The sequence below is a fragment of the Rhamphochromis sp. 'chilingali' genome, assembly GCF_963969265.1.
Source record: "Rhamphochromis sp. 'chilingali' genome assembly, chromosome: 3".
Lineage (NCBI taxonomy): Eukaryota > Metazoa > Chordata > Actinopteri > Cichliformes > Cichlidae > Rhamphochromis > Rhamphochromis sp. 'chilingali'.
The window spans coordinates 26494782-26516610 of record NC_137931.1 but is presented as its reverse complement, the minus strand read 5'-3'; the positions used below and the strand labels follow the sequence as shown (position 1 = coordinate 26516610).

General features: G+C 39.3%; 2 protein-coding genes and 1 long non-coding RNA gene across 3 annotated transcripts; all 3 read left to right on the top strand.

Annotated features, from left to right (window-relative positions):
• The first annotated feature begins 1187 nt into the window (after positions 1–1187).
• Positions 1188–1981, top strand: LOC308393323. Its single transcript, XR_013970963.1, has 3 exons — positions 1188–1271; positions 1397–1464; positions 1867–1981. It is a non-coding gene; the product is annotated as an uncharacterized lncRNA (long non-coding RNA).
• A 67-nt stretch (positions 1982–2048) lies between these two features.
• LOC308393696 (protein NLRC3-like) lies at positions 2049–7897 on the top strand (the record flags this gene model as incomplete). The annotated part of the gene is made up of 6 exons (XM_080877654.1): positions 2049–2894; positions 3114–3658; positions 4977–5150; positions 5789–5962; positions 6788–6834; positions 6993–7897. 6 exons carry the CDS (start codon positions 2049–2051, stop codon positions 7520–7522), a joined length of 2316 nt encoding a protein of 771 aa, XP_080733780.1. The 3' UTR covers positions 7523–7897.
• Positions 7898–11053: 3156 nt separating this feature from the next.
• LOC308393293 (protein NLRC3-like) lies at positions 11054–21637 on the top strand. The gene is made up of 10 exons (XM_080876950.1): positions 11054–11187; positions 11270–11368; positions 14102–14183; positions 14350–14569; positions 14841–16671; positions 17615–17788; positions 18009–18182; positions 19534–19689; positions 20095–20141; positions 20304–21637. The coding sequence occupies exons 1-10, from the start codon at positions 11099–11101 to the stop codon at positions 20843–20845; spliced, it is 3414 nt and encodes a 1137-aa protein (XP_080733076.1). The 5' UTR covers positions 11054–11098; the 3' UTR covers positions 20846–21637.
• The last annotated feature ends 192 nt before the right edge of the window (positions 21638–21829 follow it).

Sequence of the window (21829 nt, the reverse complement as noted above, 5' to 3'; positions counted from 1 at the left end):
CATAAACTGATTTGCAAAGACACTAAAAGATCTGTTGGAAAGGTATGACTGAAACCACTCCAGCGCAAGACCGGACACACTGACAGTGACTATGTCCCCGAGCCTGTTAATCAGGATGGTATGGTCAACAGTGTCAAAGGCAAATGTTAAGTCCAGCAAAACCATGACTGTGGATGCTCCGGGGTCAGCCGACATCATAATGTCACTAGAGACCTTAATTAATGCGGTTTCTGTTGAGTGACACTTACGGAAACCAGACTGAAATTTGTCATAAATGTCACGTTTTTCTAAAAAAGCAGTAAGTTGATCAGCAACTGCTTTGTCCAGAATTTTTGACAGTAATGGGAGTTTAGAGATAGGCCTATAATTCTTAAGCTGTGTTGGATCTGAATGGATGACTGAATCAGTCAGCCTGTTGTAGAAACACAGAGCAAAAGGTAGATGGAGGACAGGTTGAGCTTTGTAAATGATCATTTGTTATCTCCTGCAGATATAGTTTCAATATGCAGGCCTCTTACTCGAAATAAATACTGTTGGCTCTCCTCCAAGAGGAAGTAATTTTAACAGTTTGTGCCAATACTTGGAGCGGTTGTTGCAACATGTGGTGCATTTGTTACACAGCCAAACTGGGTTTGACCAACCAAAAGTGGATATTTTTAACCTCTGTCTAAAATTATCCAAACCATTTTAAGATAATTAATTATAATACTTAAAATTAATATATTTTAAATATAATCATACTTTGATTATCTAAGTTGAAATCAGATGTTGACATATTTCTAAAATATTAAATTTGACTTCTTTTCTTGGTGTGCATAGTATTTTGATGATACTATTGTGTTTATTACTCAATGACATGTATTTATGCAGTAATTCTGCATGACATAGGTATTTATTTCATAATGTTGGTCATTATTCTTCACATGAAATAAAATAATAACCTTGTTATGAAATCTGCCAGATAAAAACAACTGGAGATAAAAATCAAATGACATGTTATGTCATATAAGGCTAAATGCAGACACAGTGTGTGAAAAACTACATCCTATGCTTCAACTTATAGAAAAACGTTAAGCAGTAATAACTTAAAGTAAATATTTTATGTATTTTCTGCCAATTCTTCTTTACAGTGTTTATTCAGTTTATTGATGTTTGTGGACACTTGTTTGTGCACAGCTCTCTTCTCGGTCAGGTTGAGAATTGGACTTTGACTTTGATTCAGTGACTTCAAGGTGGCCAAAACAAGCACACACCATCACCCCTCCACCACTGTGAGTGATAGTTGGTATTAGCTTTTTGTGCTGATATGCTGTGTGTAGGCTTTTTCAAATATGTAACTATGCCAAAACATCTCCAGTACTTAATGTGCTTCATGTTTTCTCTCTTTTTTTTATAGATTAAGAATGGAGAAACCTACTGAATATAAACAGATGGACAATTCAACTCAAGAGGCTTCACCAACAGGTAGGATATCAATAGTTTGTCTGAGGAGTTGTCATTAACACGGAAACATGTATACACTGATCGATGAGAGCTCTTGTTGTTTTCAAAGAGAACTTGCTGGAAGGGCCACCTCACAATTTCTACCAATGAATCTTTTAAACTCCTTTAAGTCAGATACGCTTCAGGTTGTTAACCAGCAGTAATACTTCAGAGAGGAAAAGGGTTCTTGGATCTGATGAGACACTGTTTCTGTGTGTCGATGTTTTTTAATTCATTTAAAATGAATTTACGGCATAAAAACAAGAGATCTGAATACTTTCTTAATTGACTCACAGATTCCCAGTGAATTAATGAAATGTTTTGGAAGGTCAACAATTGACTACAAGTTGTCAAATAATCTTATAATGTTGTTTTGTCATTCAGATGGTCCTCTAAAGTGTGAGTCAGAACTCAAATCTAAACTAAAGAGGGAGCTCCGGTGTGCGTTTGAGGCGAGCACCAAAGGAGAAAGCCCAACCATTCTGAATCTGATATACACAGATCTGTACATCATAGAGGGAGGGACTGCAGAGGTCACTGATGAACATGAGCTCAGACAGATTGAAATGGCATCCAGGAAATCAGACATGCTAGAAAAAACAGTCAGACAAGACAAGATCTTTAAAGGCTCACCTGGAAGAGAAGAACCAATCAGAACAGTGCTGACAAAGGGAGTGGCTGGCATTGGGAAAACAGTCTTAACACAAAAATACACTCTTGACTGGGCTGAAGACAAAGCCAACCAGGACATCCAGTTCATATTTCTGTTCACTTTCAGAGAGCTGAATCTTTTGAAAGAGAAAACTTTCAGCTTGGTGGAACTTGTTCATCACTTCTTTACTGAAACCAAAGAATCAGGAATCTGCAGCTTTGAAGACTTCCAGGTTGTGTTCATCTTTGATGGTCTGGATGAGTGTCGACTTCCTCTGGACTTCAACAACACCAAGATCCTGACTGACCCTAGAGAGGCCACCTCAGTTCATTTGCTGCTGATAAACCTAGTTAAGGGCCATTTACTTCCCTCTGCCCATGTCTGGATAACCACACGACCTGCAGCAGCCAATCAGATCCCTGCTCAGTTTGTTGACATAGTGACAGAGATCAGGGGGTTCAATGACCGACAGAAGGATGAATATTTCTGGAAAAGATTCAGAGATGAGGAGCAGGCCAGTATTATAATTTCCCACATCTTGTTATCAGAAAACCTCCACATCATGTGCCGCATCCCAGTTTTCTGCTGGATCACTGCTACAGTTCTGGATTCTCTTACAATAAATAATGAGAGCAGTGATCTGCCTAAAAGCCTCACAGAGCTGTACATCCACTTCATGATGGTGCAAGTCCAATTGAAGAAGGTCAAGGATGAAGGATCGGAGACAGATCCACCCTGGAGTCCAGACAGCAGGAAGATGGTTGAGTCTCTGGGAAAACTGGCTTTTGATCAGCTACAGAAAAGAAATCTGATCTTCTATGAATCAGACCTGACAGAGTGTGGCATCGATATCAGTGCAGCCTCAGTGTACTCAGGAGTGTTCACACACATCTTTAAAGAGGAGAGAGGACTGTACCAGGACAAGGTGTTCTGCTTTGTCCATCTGAGTGTTCAGGAGTTTCTGGCTGCTCTTCATGTCCATCTGACCTTCATCAACTCCGGAGTAAATCTGCTGGAAGAAAAGAAATCTTGGTCATTTAAACTGTTTGGAATTAAACACAAGCAAAAAGTCTTCTACCAGTGTGCTGTAGACAAGGCCTTACAGAGTCCAAATGGACACCTGGACTTGTTTCTTCGTTTCCTCCTGGGTCTTTCACTTCAGACAAATCAGACTCTCCTACGAGGCCTGCTGACACAGACAGGAAGTAGCTCACAGACCAATCAGGAAACAGTTCAGTACATCAAGAAGAAGCTCAATGAGAACCTGTCCACAGAGAAAAGCCTCAACCTGTTTCACTGTTTGAATGAACTGAATGATTGTTCTCTAGTGGTTGAGATCCAGCAGTCCCTGAGTTCAGGAAGTCTCTCTACAGATGAACTGTCTCCTGCTCAGTGGTCAGCTCTAGTCTTCATCTTACTGTCATCAGAAAATTATCTGGATGTTTTTGACCTGAAGAAATACTCTGCTTCAGAGGAAGCTCTTCTGAGGCTGCTGCCTGTGGTCAAAGCCTCCAAAAAAGTCATGTAAGTGAGTGTGTGTTCATACCTTAAGTTTTAAAATAAATTTGAGTCAGTGATTTATTTTTTTCACTGGTGCATCACTGGTGTTGGCATCACTTTCTATCTTTGGCACAATTTGTATTCAGAAGTTAAATAATTAAAGTTAATTTGTTAACTGTTCTACGACAGTAAACCGTAACACTGCAGAGGTTAGGTTTCAGCATTTATTTGGTACTATTGTGATAAACACACACACACACACACACACACACACACACACACACACACACACACACACACAGCGAGAGAGAGAGAGAGAGAGAGAGAGAGAGAGAGAGAGAGAGAGAGAGAGAGAGAGAGAGAAAATAGAAAACAAAAAGAAAACTGTTAAACCAGAAATTTAAACTGTTTTGAGAGTTTAGGTGCAGTTAGGCAACGTTCACTTCTTTGATGTAAGCTGGAGCTTCCAGAGGAAGCAAGAACCAAAGAAACATTCCATCTCCATACAGAAGTGCCCCACCCATGGCTGAACATCCTTTGCAGCTGCCATCAAACTGAATCATACTCCTTTGGTCATTCCATGTGAGATCTGAGTAACATCTCACTCAATGATTCATGACTGCCTCCAGCATCGCTGTTTCACTTTTTCCTCTATTTCTTCTTATCTGACAGGTTTTCTATTTTGTGAGAACTATAAATTTCACCGGCATGCTATATTTTTCTCAAGTCCATTCATCCCCTCCTTCCCTGTTTATGCTGCAGTTACAGTTGAATATCCTTTGAGTGTATAGGCTGTAGTCTCCCTGGAAAAATTACTTACACATTATCTCTCTTATTTGCCATGTCGTCTGCTATCATCCTTCCTCCACTCATCTTCTTTCAGTCCTGCCCCATGTGCTTCCTGCACATGCTGATTGTTATACTAATTTTTAAGTTACCAAACATTTAAAACACAGCAAACTTTCAGCACAACATTTTCATTCAGCTCACACAATGATTGCTAAACATTGCTCCTACCGTCACTTCTGCAAAAGCTCCTAAATGAATCACTAAATGAATAGGTGCATTGTTGCTTGTCTGAGCTACTTCAGTGTACGATTACCTCCATACATCATACATACTAAAATTTGGAAAGTCACAAATGGCACTACAGACCTGTCTAGTTGGATACTGGTCAACCTAGTACAATTAAATCTACCAGTTCCGCATTGGTTTTCATTCGTTTTTGCTAAGAAAATTTGAAGTGTTTCACATTTGTCCTCAGTATTTATTGTTTTGTTTTTCCATTTAATTGTGCAGATTCAACATTAAAGGTGATTTAATTAGATTTTTTTTTTTTCAGACTGAATGACTGTCAGCTCTCAGAGAAAAGCTGTGAAGCTCTGTCTTTAGTTTTCAGCTCCCAGTCCAACAGTGTGAGAGAGCTGGACCTGAGCAACAATGACCTGAAGGATTCAGGGGTGAAGCTGCTGTCTGTTGGAGTGAAAAATCCACGCTGTAAACTAGAAACTCTCAGGTCAGGCTTTAGACTTTTTCACCCACAACAATTTAAAAGCTGAGTTTTATCAGTGGATAAACTGCAAACTCATTTAGAACTCCATTATAAAAAAATCTTTGCCAAAATAAATATGTAGGTTCATCTGCTGTGGTGACCACTTGAGAGAGCAGCCAAAAGAAGCATATTAAGATATGATTTGTTAAAGGTATCTAAACCTGAAGGTTCCTTAGTATAACACTTTAGGACAAATTATTGTTAGTTACTTTCAGTCCAAAGTACCACATAGATTTTATTTGTACAATGCCTGTATATCTCTTGTTTGAAACTGCATTTCTAAAGGTCTGCTTCAAAGTATGTAGTTTGAAATTGGACAGCTGGCCCAGAGACACTGGCATGTTAAAGAGAATTCCTTCTCCCCACCATCACCAAGAGCTTTTCTCTGGGGCTCATCCAGTTGCTGGAGTTAACTTTCTAATATTGTTAGGCCTTACTTGAGAACTGTTGTCATCTATGAGGATTGTCATGTTCTAAATCAAGCTAAATTGAATTGGAGATTGAAAGGATGTATGACATTGTATGTGAAAAACAAACGCAAACCAATGAAAGCAAATCTTGAGTGAAGTATTCACAGATAGATTGTTGTTTTGTGTCTATAGTCTGTCGGGCTGCCTGATCACAGAGCAAGGCTGTACTTATCTGGCCTCAGCTCTGAGCTCCAATCCCTCCCGTTTGAAAGAGCTGAACCTAAGCTACAATCATCCAGGTGACTCTGGCACGAGGATGCTTTCAGCATTACAGAATGATCCACAGTGGAGGCTGGAAGCTCTCAGGTATGGGGAAGAATGTCTAATAGAGCAGAAAGTGCTTCACTTATTTCCTGTTTCATGCGTGTGTGTGTTATGACTATTCATTGAAACTTGTCAAGTTTAGCAATAACAACAAATGTCAATGTGAGTTTGATTTATATTTCACACTTAAATGAATTTTAAATTAAGGTGCTTGCCATAGAATTAAAAAAAAAACTATGACCTTTTAAACTGTAGTTTAGATACACACACGTATTAATTGTAAGCCTGTGAGATTAAAAAGGGTTTTGAGATATTTGTAATAGACCTCAAGCCATTGGGCAGCTCGTTCCGATGGACAACATGTGGGGGACCAAATCAGTCACCAGTGGGGAGAGTTGTCACCTCCTATGGGCAAAATCTTGTGGACTCTTTGCTTCTCAACCTATTGGTGAAATACCCAGGACATTAACTGGTGAGACACATAGCTGATGGTTTTCAGCTCACTTTGGCCTGGGTTCAAGCTTGGTTAATTGATCCTCCTCGTGAATGGAGGTAACCATAATTGACTCCCGATCTGTGTTTGCTGGGGCACCAAGATATGGAAGCATAGGGTTGTCCAGATTGCAAGAGCCCTCTGCAGCCAGGGAGTCCAACAGAAGTTCATTCTCCTGGATGAACCTTCCAGTCTTACTGTTTTCTTGCTAAGTCAGTCCAGAAATCCTCTACTGTGAGCTAACAGGGACTAGTATGCATATTAGAACAATGTAATGTCCTTGTGTGTATGAACATACATTCTTCATACACACACTAAATGCATGTTCAGCATGCACATAGACTGTGCTTGTCTGACCCCCCTCTTCCTTTCAGGGTGGAGCCTGCTGGAGTCCAATGGTTGAGACCAGGTCTGAGGAAGTGTAAGTGTGTTTTTTAATATGATTAATGAACACAAAAAACACTGAAACATTTTCATCAGTCATTCATTTCTCTGATGTTAGTAGTTATCCAAGTGTCAATCAATGAACAGATGATGGATCAATAACTGCAGCTGGATTGTGTTTGTTCTCTCCATCAGATTCCTGTCAACTCACAATTGACACAAACACAGTGCACACAAACCTCAAACTGTCTGACAACAACAGGAAGGTGGCACATGTGGAGGAGGTTCAATCATATCCTGATCATCCAGACAGATTTTACTTCTATCATCAGCTGCTCTGTAGAAATGATCTGACTGGTCGTTGTTACTGGGAGGTCAAGTGTAGAGGAACCGTTAATGTAGCAGTGATTTACAAAGCTGGAAGGATACAAGATGATTTTGAATTTGTTTTTGGAGTTAATGACCAGTCCTGGAGTCTGCTCTTCTCTGATGATGCTCCTCGTTCTGTATGTCACAGTAAAAAAGAAATGTCCATCTCCTCCTCCTCCGTCTCTAACACTGTAGCAGTGTATGTGGACTGTCCTGCTGGCACTCTGTCCTTCTACAGAGTCTCCTCTGACACTCTGATCCACCTCCACACCTTCAACACCACATTCACTGAACCTCTTTATCCTGGATTTACACTCTGGTCTCCTGGTTCCTCAGTCAGTCTTTGTGAAGTTTAGCACACCTGGATATTCATCTGATTGGTGTAGTATATCAATCAGAAACATGTTTTCAGACACATGGATAAATTAAGTTTTAAACAATGACTCTTTGTCAACTTCTTTGTCTTTAGTCCTTTTAAGATGGAAGCTGGGATTATTTCATGAAGCAGATTTTGTTTTGTCCTTTTTTCACTCAAACCTTCACAGTGAATATTATTATGTAGCGTTTTTTATGAATCTGAGTCAAGAACCAGCTCCTCTGCATCTTAGACAAGCCTGAGCTCATTCATTGTTGTTGTTGTTGTCGTTGTTGTTTGCTATTTCTTTTTTTTTAAAAATTCATTTTCAACTTCTCCACATATTATTACTGTTATTGAAGCAGGACAGGAATTAAGGGAGATTTTCACAATAAGAGGACATTTTGGGTTTTGTTTTTATTTTCTCCCAAATAATGACAACCAGCCTGTGTGGATGTTCCATGACTAAATAAACGGACATTCAACAATTCTAACTGAATTGAAGATATTCATCACTCATGATCACTCATGTCTCTGCCATTCTATGAAAATTACTGCTTTTAAAAATAATCTAATGAAAGAAACAATAACTTCTAATATTAATCAGATAAATGTGAAAAGGTCTGATGTAACTAACATCTCATTTAACTCTTTATTGATGATCATTTCTTGCACTCTGTTAGTGGGAAGATGAATTACATGAAGTCAGTTTAATGAACGCAGATGACAGAACTGTTTTTCATTCTACTTTTTGTAATTGTACTGATACTGATACTAACAGTGATTCCTTGAAGTCACAATATTATCCTGCTAAAGTCTGTATTAGTAGATATTAAACATTTCTGGGAGTTAAATTAAATTGTTATCAGCTACCTAAATATGTAAAGAAGTGAAGTAGTTTATAAAGAAAAGCGTCTGGAGTTCTTTAAGTTACTTGAAGACGTTTCACCTCTCATTCAAGAAGCTTCTTCAGTTCTAAGGTCAAATGGTGGAGAGTCCCAGATTTAAACCTAGTGGGAGTAACCCCCCACAGAGGGACAAAAGGACCCCTGATGATCCTCTAATCGCCTGAGCCAAGGTGTGAAACTGGGTGTGGGTCCCAATCAGCCAGAGTTTCGGGTGAGTTCATTGTGAAACCTGGCCCCACCTTATCATGCGAATTCCTGAGGTCAGATGGCCCAGGATGTGAGTGGGCGTTAAGGCGTCTGGGGAGGGAACTCAAAACTGGATTATAGATGGCAGAGAGTTGGTGTCGTAAACCACCACCTCTGTTTAAAGATGGTCGCTCACAGTGGCCATAGATGGCTTCTTTCACTCCTCTTTCAAACCATCTGTCCTCTCTGTCCAAAATGTGAACATTGGCATCCTCGAAAGAGTGTCCTTTATCCTTAAGATGCAGATGGACTGCTGAGTCTTGTCCTGTGGAGGTGGCTCTTCTGTGTTGTGCCATGCGCTTGTGAAGTGGCTGTTTGGTCTCTTCAATGTAGAGGTCTGAGCATTCCTCGCTGCACTGTACAGCATACACCACATTGTTAAGTTTGTGTTTTGGCGTTTTGTCTTTCGGGTGAACCAGTTTTTGTCTGAGCGTGTTGCTGGGTCTGAAATACACTGGGATGTCATGCTTGGAGAAAACTCTCCTGAGTTTTTCTGATACACCGGCTACATAGGGGATGACTATGTTGTTGTTGTTGTTGCATTTGACCTTAGAACTGAAGAAGCTTCTCGGATGAGAGGTGAAACGTCTTCAAGTAACTTAAAGAAGTCCAGACGCTTTTCTTTGCAAGCTCCTTTGACTACGATGACCTGGATGACTGAGAACCTTCACAGACATATGAAGTAGTTTATGTTTGGAGCTGTGTGTTTCACTGTGTACATTGTGTTTCATTGTGTAATTACTTAAAGTTAAAGGTTGATTTTTAGTTTTTGACTTTAATAAAGACATGTTTAATTCTAGCCCTGCCTCTACCCTTTGTGCCTGTTAAGTTTCTTTGCTACAAACACACAAACACACAGAAACCATTGAAATTGAGTGGAAAAATTGTCTGACAGGTATATAAATGATGAAAATCAGTCAGCATGAGCCTGGCAGGAAGCTGGATGATGGACTGATATGAGGTGGAGAGACAGTGGTATGACATTATATTTATGTCAAGACTCACATGCTTGAAGAAAAATGTAATGGGTACAGATATTCATTGGCACTTATGTAATAACATTTTTCGTGCTCGTTTTACCCTCATGGACTCTGTTTTTAACAGTTTGGTCAGAAACATAAACAGCCTGCTGGAGGTCATTTTGAAGGATCTCAGAGTGTAACTTCTGTTCCTCTTTGCACAAAGGTCCAAGTACCAATCCTGCAGCTGGGTAAATGCCCTTCTACCACCCTGTCAGCTCTCCTAGTGTGTCTGGTATGTCCTATAGGCATCGTACAGGCATTTACACTAGGACAGCCTTAAGAGTGAATCCATCGCACTGGCTGAATAACTGGATAGTTGGTAAAGTACGTCAGTGGGTCATCCCCCTCATCTCCAGATTCTGATTCCAGTACAGAGGGCATGTGAGTGGGCTTCGGATGTTGCTCATTTAGAACTTTACAGAAAGCATTTCCTTCCTTTTAAAAGTTTCACTTCACGTTCCTGAACTTGGTGTCCCAGATGATTTTCTTCATGTGAAGCTCTGTGTTAAGGTAACGGAAGCCTGTAATGTTTTCCTTGCTAACATTATAGGTTTGAGAATCTTTTTGAAAGTGAAAATAATCAGATATTATCAAAATTATCAGATATCAGATAGGTTAACCTTAAAAATGTGTGTGTGTGTGTGTGTGTGTGTGTGTGTGTGTGTGTGTGTGTGTGTGTGTGTGTGTGTGTGTGTATTAGCAGTACTGAGTCCAGTTCTTAATGTAGCCTTCAGTATCTAATGTTGAAATTGCAGTGTGCATGGACATGTTGTGTTAAAATCACAAAAAAATCTGTGTATGAATTTTTGAATAGTTCAGGCTTGTAAATCATATGATACAAATTTGTGACCTCTATGAGGATTATTTCCCTCTATAGTTAATGTGCATCATCAAGCTATGTTCGGTGTATGTTTCCTTTTGATGAAATATCTCTGGAAACAAAAATTAAAGGTTCACAAAACAAACTAAAACAACAGGTTGCTTTTCTTTTGTTAGTTGAGTTTTAGTGAGTGAAAAGTCATTTTTCTTATTAAGAAGAGAATCTGAGGCAGAGATCTGAGGTCATGTGTTTGTTTGTTTCTGTTTTTAACTGAACATTAATTGAATAAAACTTCCGGTCACAGTGAATCTGTGTGTCAGTGAAAGCATCGCGTGTGCTTCATGGCGCCATCTAGTGGACTGATAGTAGAAGTAGAGCAGCTGATGGCAGCTTCCTCTGCCTCACACTGCTGTCTGACTGCATTCAGCTGACACTGCTGGTTTTCTGGTTCATCTCAGTGTTTGGACAACATACAATGCAGAGGGAGAATTTCAGTTGATGTGCACATGAATGATTAGTGTTTCCTCTGCAGGTGAAGGTAGAAAGTGTGTGTGAGCTGATGTGGATGTGAATTCAGTAGCATGGATCAGTGTGAGGACAGAGAGGAGGGAGTCCCTCCCTCTAAAACCACTCTGTGTGGGGAACATGAGAGCCAGACCAAAGCTCAGAGGTGAGATAACCATCTCTAACTGTCCATGACTTTTTCCATGTCACAGCTCAGCGCTCACATCACTCTTCATCATTATTCACAGGAACCAACCTGGACCTGAACCCAGCTGTGTGTCCTTAAAGAGTGACTGGTCAAAGAGTATTGGTGCTGATTTTAAAGGACAATGCTCTGCTGTGGAAAGGTAATCTATATCTGTATATATGTTTATTTTTTTCAGTAAACTTTCAAAAAAAGGGTTAATGCCAGATCAGCTTTTCACGTATCTATAATCAAATGTAGTATGAAGTCTTGAGTGAGGGTTTTTTTTTCCAGAAACATGGCATGGGAAGCATGTGAAAGCTTTATGATGTATGAGGTATTTGTCAATAAACCAAACTGAGATGAAGTCTTCAAACAGCTCTAGACTCTGTTGGTGGTTCTCAATGGCATCATCAGGACAACTAAACCTTTACTACCACAATGATATGACTCAGTGCTCATTTCCACACATCACTTCATGGACCTTTGGCTCAAGTCTCTGTGTGGGCAGATTTAATGTGAGCTGTCCTTATCACATTTTTTTAAATACATAAAGTGTGTATTTTCTTACCTGGTTCATCTTCTAAAAGTGTCAACACAAGAACTAGAGAAGAAATAGACATCAAGCCCCAAAGCAGCCTCACATTTTGACATGATAGCAAGATAAACAGGATACTTATGTGTCATCAAGGCCCAAGCACTGACATTGCAAAGGTCACACTGCATGTGCTCCGTTTATTAGTAGTATTTTTAGTATTTCTTCACGTCACTATGCAGGCTGCAAGTAGAGGTAACATGGGCCGCGAAATAGGGACACAGGCATTAGAGCCTCTTAATGCGCATTTTGTTTAGGTTTCCACCAGGGTGGAATTACCAAAAATAGAGAGAGCATAGCCTAATATATGAAACAGGAAAAGACCGCCGTGTAATCCATTTATTTCAACAAAGTAACGGTAACTGTAACAGAATACAATTACTCATATTTTGTATTTTAAATACGTAGCGGCGGTGCATGTATTCCGTTACTCCCCAACACTGGCCAATACTGATCGATAGTTAGAGTGCTAGGAATATTTAGGGGAGGTTGTCACAAGTTGATCACAACCACCCCAATAGTGGTCTAAATAAATTAATGATGAAAGTTAAAACTTTTCATTGCTCTGGTGGCATAATGACTCCCTAATGAAACAGGAAGTTTTTGTTAAGAAGTTAAGAAAGCTTTAAAAAATCATAACTTAAAACCTCTGTCATGATGAAGCTTTTGTGATAATTGGTCCTAATGGTGGAGATGCTAAATTGGGTTTACAGCACCACCTACAGAATCTCAATGAGGCATCTACGAAACTGTTTCATCTGCATATATGAAATTTGATAGCCTGATGTAATAGCTCAAGAAAAAAAAAACCTTTTTGATCAATACTCTAAACTAGTGCAGTCAAAATTAACGCATTAACGCAGATTAAGCTGTCATCACGATTAACGCGATAAAAAAATTTAATGCTATTAACGCATGTGGAGTGTAGAATGCCTTAAAATCCCTGTAATTTTTCTGTCAACGCATTTCAGACAGTTTGCCCGCGTAGAGTTACCTTTGTACATGTGCAAATGGGCAGTTGATCTGGTAGTGACGGGCAGCTGAACCAATCAACTCAATATGGAAGATGATAAACACACACTGGCCCTCTCGATGGGAAATTTGAGTATTAAAAAAATAACCAGACGGAAGAGTCGACCAACATAAAGTATTATGCACATAGTGCTGGAAGGAATTATCTTTTCACCGAAGCACTTCCAGCTTAAAATATCCCATTGACGCGAAGCATACCTTAGCTGGGGATGGTGCTTTTTTTGCTCATGGAAAATGAAATGCAATTAATATAGATTAAAAATGAATGAGATTTAATTGTGATTAATCAAAATTAATCCACAGTAACCCTGTGATAAATCTGATTAAAAACTGTGATTGTTTGAGAGCACTAATATATATTATATATATTATATATATATATATATATATAATATATAATATATATTATATATTAGTGTATACTATTACTATATAGGTTTTTTAAAAAGTTGTATTTCACAGGAGAGAAACTGTGCTAAAAGACAGAAGAAAACTGTTTAAATTCTCTTTGAATTGCAGCATACATTCTTTGTGTTTATTCTCCATTTACTTCTTTATATTGCATAAATGTCAGTTACAAGCTTAAATATAAAGTTGAAAAAGTGTAATTGCAGCCAGGCTATTGATCAAGTAATTGTGATTAATCGCAATTAATTACAGAAAATTGTGAGATTAATTAGTTAATTTTAATTAGTTAATCTATTCACAGCTATTCTAAACATAACAGGAAGTCAGTCATTTTCAATCTAAGATGCAAGTTTTGGTTCAATTTTTGCCATTTTCTGGTCTTGTATTTATCAAACTTCTCCTCAAAATTGGAATGAATAAACAAGCCTAATCTAAAGGCTTTGGTGATGCTAAATTGTAAAGCTTTTGAGTTTTCAAAGAATCCGTCCACAACGGATTGTCAAACTTTGATCATTTGCCAGGGGAGATTAAACTGTCATATTTTAAATGTACTTTGTCCAGTCTATCCCAAATTTAACATATAAGATGGTATTCTGTTTCCAGAGACATCTACAAGCCAATATCAGCTAATGCTTAATGTTACTTCCAGGCACCGGGAAATCAATATTAACTGATAAAATCACATATGAAATTTAAAATTTTGGATCCAGACAATACACAGCAAAATAAGATGTAGTTGGTTTTCTTATACACAATCTAATGGGCACAGTCAGTTTCATCGCTTCTTCTAGTTTTAATTTATTCCTGTTTTTTTTTCTGGAGAGCCATAACATGAGCCAAGTCTTCATGATTTCTCCACAGGGTGAACAAGGAGAGCTCAAAGGTTTCCACTGATCAGTCTGGCCAGCAGCATCACCACATAAAACTTAACTCAATATTTATGGTCAGTACATGTGCAAAAACTACTTTTGCTATTTTCTATTTTGTTCACAGTGATCTCTATGCTGCACCTTTTAGACTAGTGTAAGGACAGTGTGTCTAACATTGATCCAATTTTTGGCTCCGGGATTTCAGTATGATCAGGTGAATCATAGAGTATTCTGTTCCAGCTACTGGAGGAAAACATTATCACTTTTGTGAAGAATGAGCTGAAGACGATCCAAAGAGTTCTGGTTCCAGACTACATGGAACCATTTGAGCGTCAGAAAAAGGATGAGAACGTGTTTGGAGTGAATGAACAGCAGAGAAGCAGAGAACCCTTCCTAAAGATCGCACTACACTTCCTGAGGACAATGAAGCAGGAAGAGCTGGCTGACCAACTGCAGAGCAGTAAGAGTATTTCTCTAAAGATCTTATCTGCTGGAAAAATTAGAAATTTTCTAATAGTTCAAGAGAATAATTCCCTAGTGTAGTGTTTTATACATTTACTTAGTAAGTGAAAGGTTGCAGGTTGGATTCTGGAAGCTGAAGACACAAATGAAGCTTGTGCATAAGTTCAGTAATGACACATCTGTCTACTACCCAGGTGTTTGATGGCTAGTATATTCATCACTTCCTCTTTGCTGTACAATAACTTAAGTTATTTCTTATGTGTTTTCAGAAATGTCTGCTCCAATTTGTACACATGATCTTAAAACTTTGCTGAAGAAGAAGTTCCAGTGTGTATTTGAGGGGATCGCTAAAGCAGGAAACCCAACCCGTCTAAATCAGATCTACACAGAGCTCTACATCACAGAGGGAGGGACCGCAGAGGTCAATGATGAACATGAGGTTAGACAGATTGAAACAGCATCCAGGAAACCAGACAGACCAGAAAGAACAATCAAACATGGAGAATTCTTTAATGCCTCAAGTGGAAGAGATCAAACAAACAGAATAGTGCTGACAAAGGGAGTGGCTGGCATTGGGAAAACAATTTTAACTCAGAAAATCATTCTGGACTGGACTGAAGACAAAGCGAACCAGGACATCCAGTTTATATTTCCATTCACTTTCAGAGAGCTGAATGTGTTGAAAGATAAAAAATTCAGCTTGGTGGAACTTGTTCATCACTTTATAACCACAACTAAAGACTCAGGAATCTGCAGATTTGAAGACTTCCAGGTTATGTTCATTCTTGATGGTCTGGATGAGTGTCGACTTCCTCTGGATTTCAACAACAATATGATTCTGACTGATGTTGCAGTGTCCACATCAGTGGATGTCCTGCTCACAAATCTCATCAGAGGGAACCTGCTTCCCTCTGCTCATCTCTGGATAACAACACGACCTGCAGCAGCCAATCAGATCCCTCCTCAGTGTGTTGACATGGTGACGGAGATCAGAGGGTTCACTGACCCACAGAAGGAGGAGTACTTCAGGAAGAGATTCAGAGATGAGAAGCAGGGAAGCAGGATCATCTCTCACATCAAGACATCACGAAGCCTCCACATCATGTGCCACATCCCAGTCTTCTGCTGGATCACTGCTACAGTACTGGAGGAAATGTTGAGAACCACAGAGGTGAGAAAGCTACCCAACACCCTGACTGAGATGTACATCCACTTCCTGGTGGTTCAGGCCAAAGTGAAGAAGGTCAAGTATGATGAAGGAGCTGAGACAGATCCACACTGGAGTCCAGAGAGCAGGAAGATGGTTGAGTCTCTGGGAAAACTGGCTTTTCATCAGCTGCAGAAAGGAAACCTGATCTTCTATGAATCAGACCTGACAGAGTGTGGCATCAATATCAGAGTAGCCTCAGTGTACTCAGGAGTGTTCACACAGATCTTTAAAGAGGAGAGAGGACTGTACCAGGACAAGGTGTTCTGCTTTGTCCATCTGAGTGTTCAGGAGTTTCTGGCTGCTCTTCATGTCAGTCTGACCTTCATCAACTCTGATGTCAATTTGCTGGAAGAAGCACAAACAATCTCCAGTAGGTCTGATAAAACACATTTCTACCAGAGTGCTGTGGATAAGGCCTTAGAGAGTCCAAATGGACACCTGGACTTGTTCCTCCGATTCCTTGTGGGTCTTTCAATGCCGACCAATCAGACCCTCCTACGAGGCCTGCTGACAACGACCGAAAGAAGTTCACAGACCAATCAGACTCTACTAGCATCCCTGCTTACACGGCTTAGAAGTAGTTCACAGTTCAACCAGAAAACATATATCAAGAAAAAACTCAATGAGAATCTATCTACAGAGAAAAGCATCAACCTGTTCCACTGTCTTAATGAACTGAATGATCATTCTCTAGTGGAGGAAATCAAACAGTCCCTGAGTTCAGGAAGTATCTCCACTGATAAACTGTCTCCTGCTCAGTGGTCAGCTCTGGTTTTCATCTTACTGTCATCCAAAAAAGATATGGATGTGTTTGACCTGAAGAAATACTCTGCTTCAGAGGAGGCTCTTCTGCAGCTGCTGCCAGTGGTCAAAGCCTCCAAAAACGCTCTGTAAGTTATCATGAAATCATCAATTATTTTTAAACACATGCCTGTCTTTAACAGAACACAAAATTGTATTTGTTATTATCAGGTTTGCTTATAAATTCCCTGAAAAGCCTTCAGTTGATCCAAAATGCAGTAGGGGTACTAACAGGGACTAGAAAGAGAGAGCATGTTTCTCCGATATTGGAGTCTCTTCATTGGCTCTCTGGTGAATCCAGAATCAAATTTAAAATCTTTATAATCACATACAAGGTCTTGTATAATTAAGGCCCATCTCTTAATAGTACCATATCACCCCATTAGAGCTCTTTGCTCTCAGACTGCAGGCTTACTTGTGTAAAAAGTGTTTAAAAGTAAAATGGGAGGCAGAGCCTTTAGATTTCAGGCCCCTCTTCTGTGGAACCAGCTAACAGTTTGGAAGTAGAAATAGTTCACTATCTCTACTTCTAAGATTAGGTTTAAGACTTTCCTTTTTGACAAAGGATATAATTAGGGCTGGATCACGTGACCCTGAGTCCTCCCTTAGTTACACTGCAATAGGTCTAGGCTGGCAGGGGATTCCCATGATGCACGGAGTGTTTCTCCTTCTTTCAACCCTTTTCACGTACCATGTGTTTATACACCACTCTGCATTTAATAATTTGTTATTATCAATCTCTAGCTGGTTCTCCCTGAGGTTTCTTCCTGTTAAAAGGGATTTTTTCCTTTTAAAAAAAAACATAGAAAAGAGGAAGTTTTTCCTTACCACTCTCGTTAAAATGAGCATTTTAACGAGAAAGCATCAGACAGTCATATGATTGTTGGGGTTTTCTCTGTTTTATCCGTGTTATTGTAGGGTCTTCGCCTTATAATATAAAAGTAGCAATTGCTGTTGTGATTTGCTGTTATATAAATAAAGCTGAATTGAACTGCAATGACTTGGTCTATTTTATTATTGTTGTCTCTTCAGGCTCAGTAGCTGCAATCTGTCACATAGAAGCTGTGAAGCTCTATCCTCTTCTCTAAAATTAGAAGACTGTGGACTGAGATCTCTAGACATGGGTAACAATAAACTGCAGGATTCAGGATTGAAGCTGCTGTTGGCTGGATTGGAAATTCCATACTGTAAACTGGAAACACTCAGGTCAGATCATATTTGTCAGATCTATGTGCCTATCAGCCAAATGTTTGAATTTCCCTTCCATAAATAATAATTTCGATTTTACAATGGCATATTTAGATTCACATATTTTGTTTTTTACATGTGCATGCAAGAGGGATGATAATGTCCATAGATTATGTATTTTCAAGAATTCAGGTAAGACGGTTTATGTTTGTTTTCTTTTTCATTACTCTCCAATCAGATTGAGCAACTGTAACCTCTCAAAGAGAAGCTGTGAAATTCTGTCCTCAGTTCTCAGCGCTTCATACTCTATTCTGAGAGAGCTGGACCTGAGTGACAATGACCTTAAGGACTCTGGAATGACCATATTGTCTTCTGGACTGGATAATCCACACTGTAAACTGGAAACACTCAGGTCAGCGATTTTAAAATGTACAACTTCTCATGGTTACCCTGTCCTCCAGGTACAGCCCCCTCCTCTCTTTCTCTCTCTTCCTTATTGCTCTAACTTTTCTCTACCCTGCCTGTGTGAGTGTGAATATGAGTGGTATCAACCAATGTTTTTCAGTGGCAGGCATGTTTCCTGGAGTCCTCTGGCAGACACTTTTCTCCTATCTACAGATTAGCTCCGTACTTAAACTGTTTAGACTACTCTGAATCAACTGGAACCAACTCTAAGCCAGCCGAACCCACTCTTACCAACTCCTGTTGGATTGTTCTCTGGATTCAATTCCCCTGAGTTCAGTCAGTACTTCTTGAGGATAGGAAGAGAGACTGAAGAGCTGTTCTGGTTTGTAGCTTGTCCCTTGCACACTGAGAAGTGTCCTAAATATTCTGGAAACTGCCTTCTCACCAAATCAAACTGACCTCTTTTATCTAAGTACCATTTGCTTTCAGACCTACTAAATGAACTAGTTAATACTGATCAGTTCTCTGGCTCATAGCAACTCACTGCTCGAGTACAGCAGAATCCAGGTCAGTTAAGTAGCAGAGGGGGTTGTTAATCAATTTCAGCTGCTTTGCTATAAATGAGCTTAACAAATTGGAACCTACAAAGTGTGCATGAGAAGCCCGATTGGTATTTGTAGATTGGGCAAGTTCTCCCTATGCAAGTGTAAAATACATGAAAGGGGTCTGTAGAAATGACAGAGAACATTATGCATGTAACATCATTCAGCATGATCATTTTGGTGGTGTGTCAGTGATATCTCACTGAGGGATCCAAGGACCTCTACAAGCAAGACACCATGACTTGCACTGGGTATCAGAATGAACCCACTTGGACCCACTGTCAGACACTACACTAGGTTCTCTTGGTGTATGGTCTAAATCCAATAAACCACCTCTGGGAAATTATGTTTTGGTCCTCCGACGTCACTAGGTTACACCTCAAACTGACCAGGAGCTCAGTGACACCCTTGTCCAGATCTGGGAGGAGATCCCCCTGAACAAATATCTAAAACCTGATATTGTCAGACATGCTCTCAAACGCACACTACAGAGTACCATTTTGAGTTACTGCAATGAAATTTCAACAAAATGGACTAGCATGTTGCTTTTTTTTAGTAGATTTTTGGGGTTTTCTTGGAATTCAGTTCTCCTTAGATTGATCATTTTCGTGACCATCAAATGATCTGGCTCTTGGTGGCGTTAGATTTTAGATCAAAGCGACTTTGTTTCTCCTAACAGTGCCATATAAAGAATACACTTTGTATTTAGCTGCCATGCTGTTTTCTAACAGTATCTGTCACATGTTGTTTTTTCAGGCTGACAGGATGCCTGATCACAAAATATGGTTGTACCTCTCTGGTATCAGCTGTGAAGGCCAACCACTCCCATCTGAGAGAGCTTGACTTGACTTACAATCATCCAGAAGAGGCAGGAGTAAAACTATTAGAGCAGCTAAGACTGGAAATTCTCAGGTAGGGAGAGGCCTCTTGATTCATTTAATCAGTAATAAAATATACCAAAATGTCAGGTTGAAATGATTACTTATGATTACTTATGCAATATCTAAACTTATTTGACTAGGTTATATATATTTTTTAAAAGTAATAAAAGCAAAAAAAAAAAAAACATAACGGTCTGATTGAAGATACTTACATGACAACCACAGGAAGGGACTTTAGACACATTTTCTTTAAATGTGTCAAAATGTTTGACTGTTCCAAAGGAGAAAATGAACCTCAGTTTGATTTAAATGAACTAAATAATGCACTTTAAAAATTTAAAATAAAAACTTAACAATATGTGTATGAGAGCAATGTAATGTCCATGTGTGCATGCTGAAAGAGACTGTGCTGGTCTGAACCCCCTCCTCCTTTCAGGGTGGAGCCTGCTGGAGTCCGATGGTTGAGACCGGGTCTGAGGAAGTGTAAGTGTTTTTTTAATGTGATTCATGAAAACAAAGCGGCACACATTCAACCATGTTCAAACTCTCACATGACATCTCTAATGTCAGGAGTCATCATCAAAGTGTCAATGAACACATGACAGATCAATAACTGCAGCTGGATGTGTTTGTTCTCGCCGTCAGATTCCTGTCAACTCGAAATCGACACAAACACAGTGCACACAAACCTCAAACTGTCTGAAGACAACAGGAAGGTGACACGTGTGGTGGAAGGTCAGCCATATCCTGATCATCCTGACAGATTTGATTATTGGCCTCAGCTACTGTGCAGAGATGGTCTGACTGGTCGTTGTTACTGGGAGGTTGAGTGTAGAGGAGGAGTTAACATATCAGTAAGTTACAGAGCAATCAACAGGAGAGGAGACAGAGAACACTGTGTGTTTGGAGAGAATGATCAGTCCTGGAGTCTGAGCTGTTCAGATGATGGTTGTTATTTTGTCTGGCACAATAATAAAAAAACATCCATCTCCTCCTCCTCGTCCTCCTCTGTCTCTAACAGAGTAGCAGTGTATGTGGACTGTCCTGCTGGCACTCTGTCCTTCTACAGAGTCTCCTCTGACACTCTGATCCACCTCCACACCTTCAACACCACATTCACTGAACCTCTTTATCCTGGATTTACAGTCTTGTTTCCTACTTCCTCAGTGAATTTGTGTACAGTTTAGGATGAGGTAGGGGTATTCAATTCAAATTAAACATCCAGCAAGAGAAAATACAGCAAGAAAAGTCCAGAATATCATAAAATTCCACATTCATTATAATTTAGTGCAATATATTTTAATGTAGCACAACAGTTAGATCAAAGTCTGTGTATAGTTAATAACTGGCTGTCAAGTAAAAGAAATACAGTACAATTCAACAGGATTTAATTTTCACAATGACCTGGAGGGTACTCCACCGATAAAAGATTAATAAACTGCTCTTTCCTTTCCTTGTAAACATCTTCCCCTTCAGTCCTTTAAAGATGGAAGCTACGATTATTCCAGGACCTACATGTTGTTGTTCTGTCTTTTTCCACTCAAAGCTTCACAGTAAATATCAGTATGTTGTATTTCTCTGAAACAGAGGTGACCAACTGTGATATCAAGGAGGAATCACTGAGCTGCAGTGCCTTAAATGATGAATTAACAAACTGTTAAAAAACATTTTCACATTATTTTGTTTCTCTGGACTTTAGTTTTGTGTTATCATGAGCCTGTTCAGTGTCCAAATAAAAAACCAAGTCTTAAATGTTTCATTACAGTGAAACTTTTTTGTTTTATGAAGCTCCAACAAAACTAATATCTCATTTAATTTTGAAGGAGAACCCTAATGCTAAATATATTCATGCACCGTTAACCTTAGACTTATTTTGAGTAAATATCACATACAAACCTGTAAGTCGAACTCTTTCGGTCTGTGTTTGCATAACACTTCGAGCTGTTCATGTTTTACATGTTTTCGTTTTTTTATTTACTGATTTATGGATTTTCTTTCACTGATTAGATGTTTTTAATCTCTTCTTGTTCGCTTACTTGTGAAGACAACATTACATGATCATTTCCACCATCTCTGAAGGAACTTTGTTTACATGTTCCCATTTTGTCAGGGAGCTTTCTTTGTGTTATTAAAACTAAAGAAATGAATAAATGAACAAACTACATGATGTT

Excerpts from the sequence above, each read along its gene's own strand:
- LOC308393293 (XM_080876950.1), top strand. The coding sequence starts at position 11,099 with ATGGATCAGTGTGAGGACAGAGAGGAGGGAGTCCCTCCCTCTAAAACC. Across the intron at positions 16,672-17,614 it reads AAAGCCTCCAAAAACGCTCT|GCTCAGTAGCTGCAATCTGT; the intron begins GTAAGTTATCAT and ends TTGTCTCTTCAG. Across the intron at positions 18,183-19,533 it reads TGTAAACTGGAAACACTCAG|GCTGACAGGATGCCTGATCA; the intron begins GTCAGCGATTTT and ends TTGTTTTTTCAG.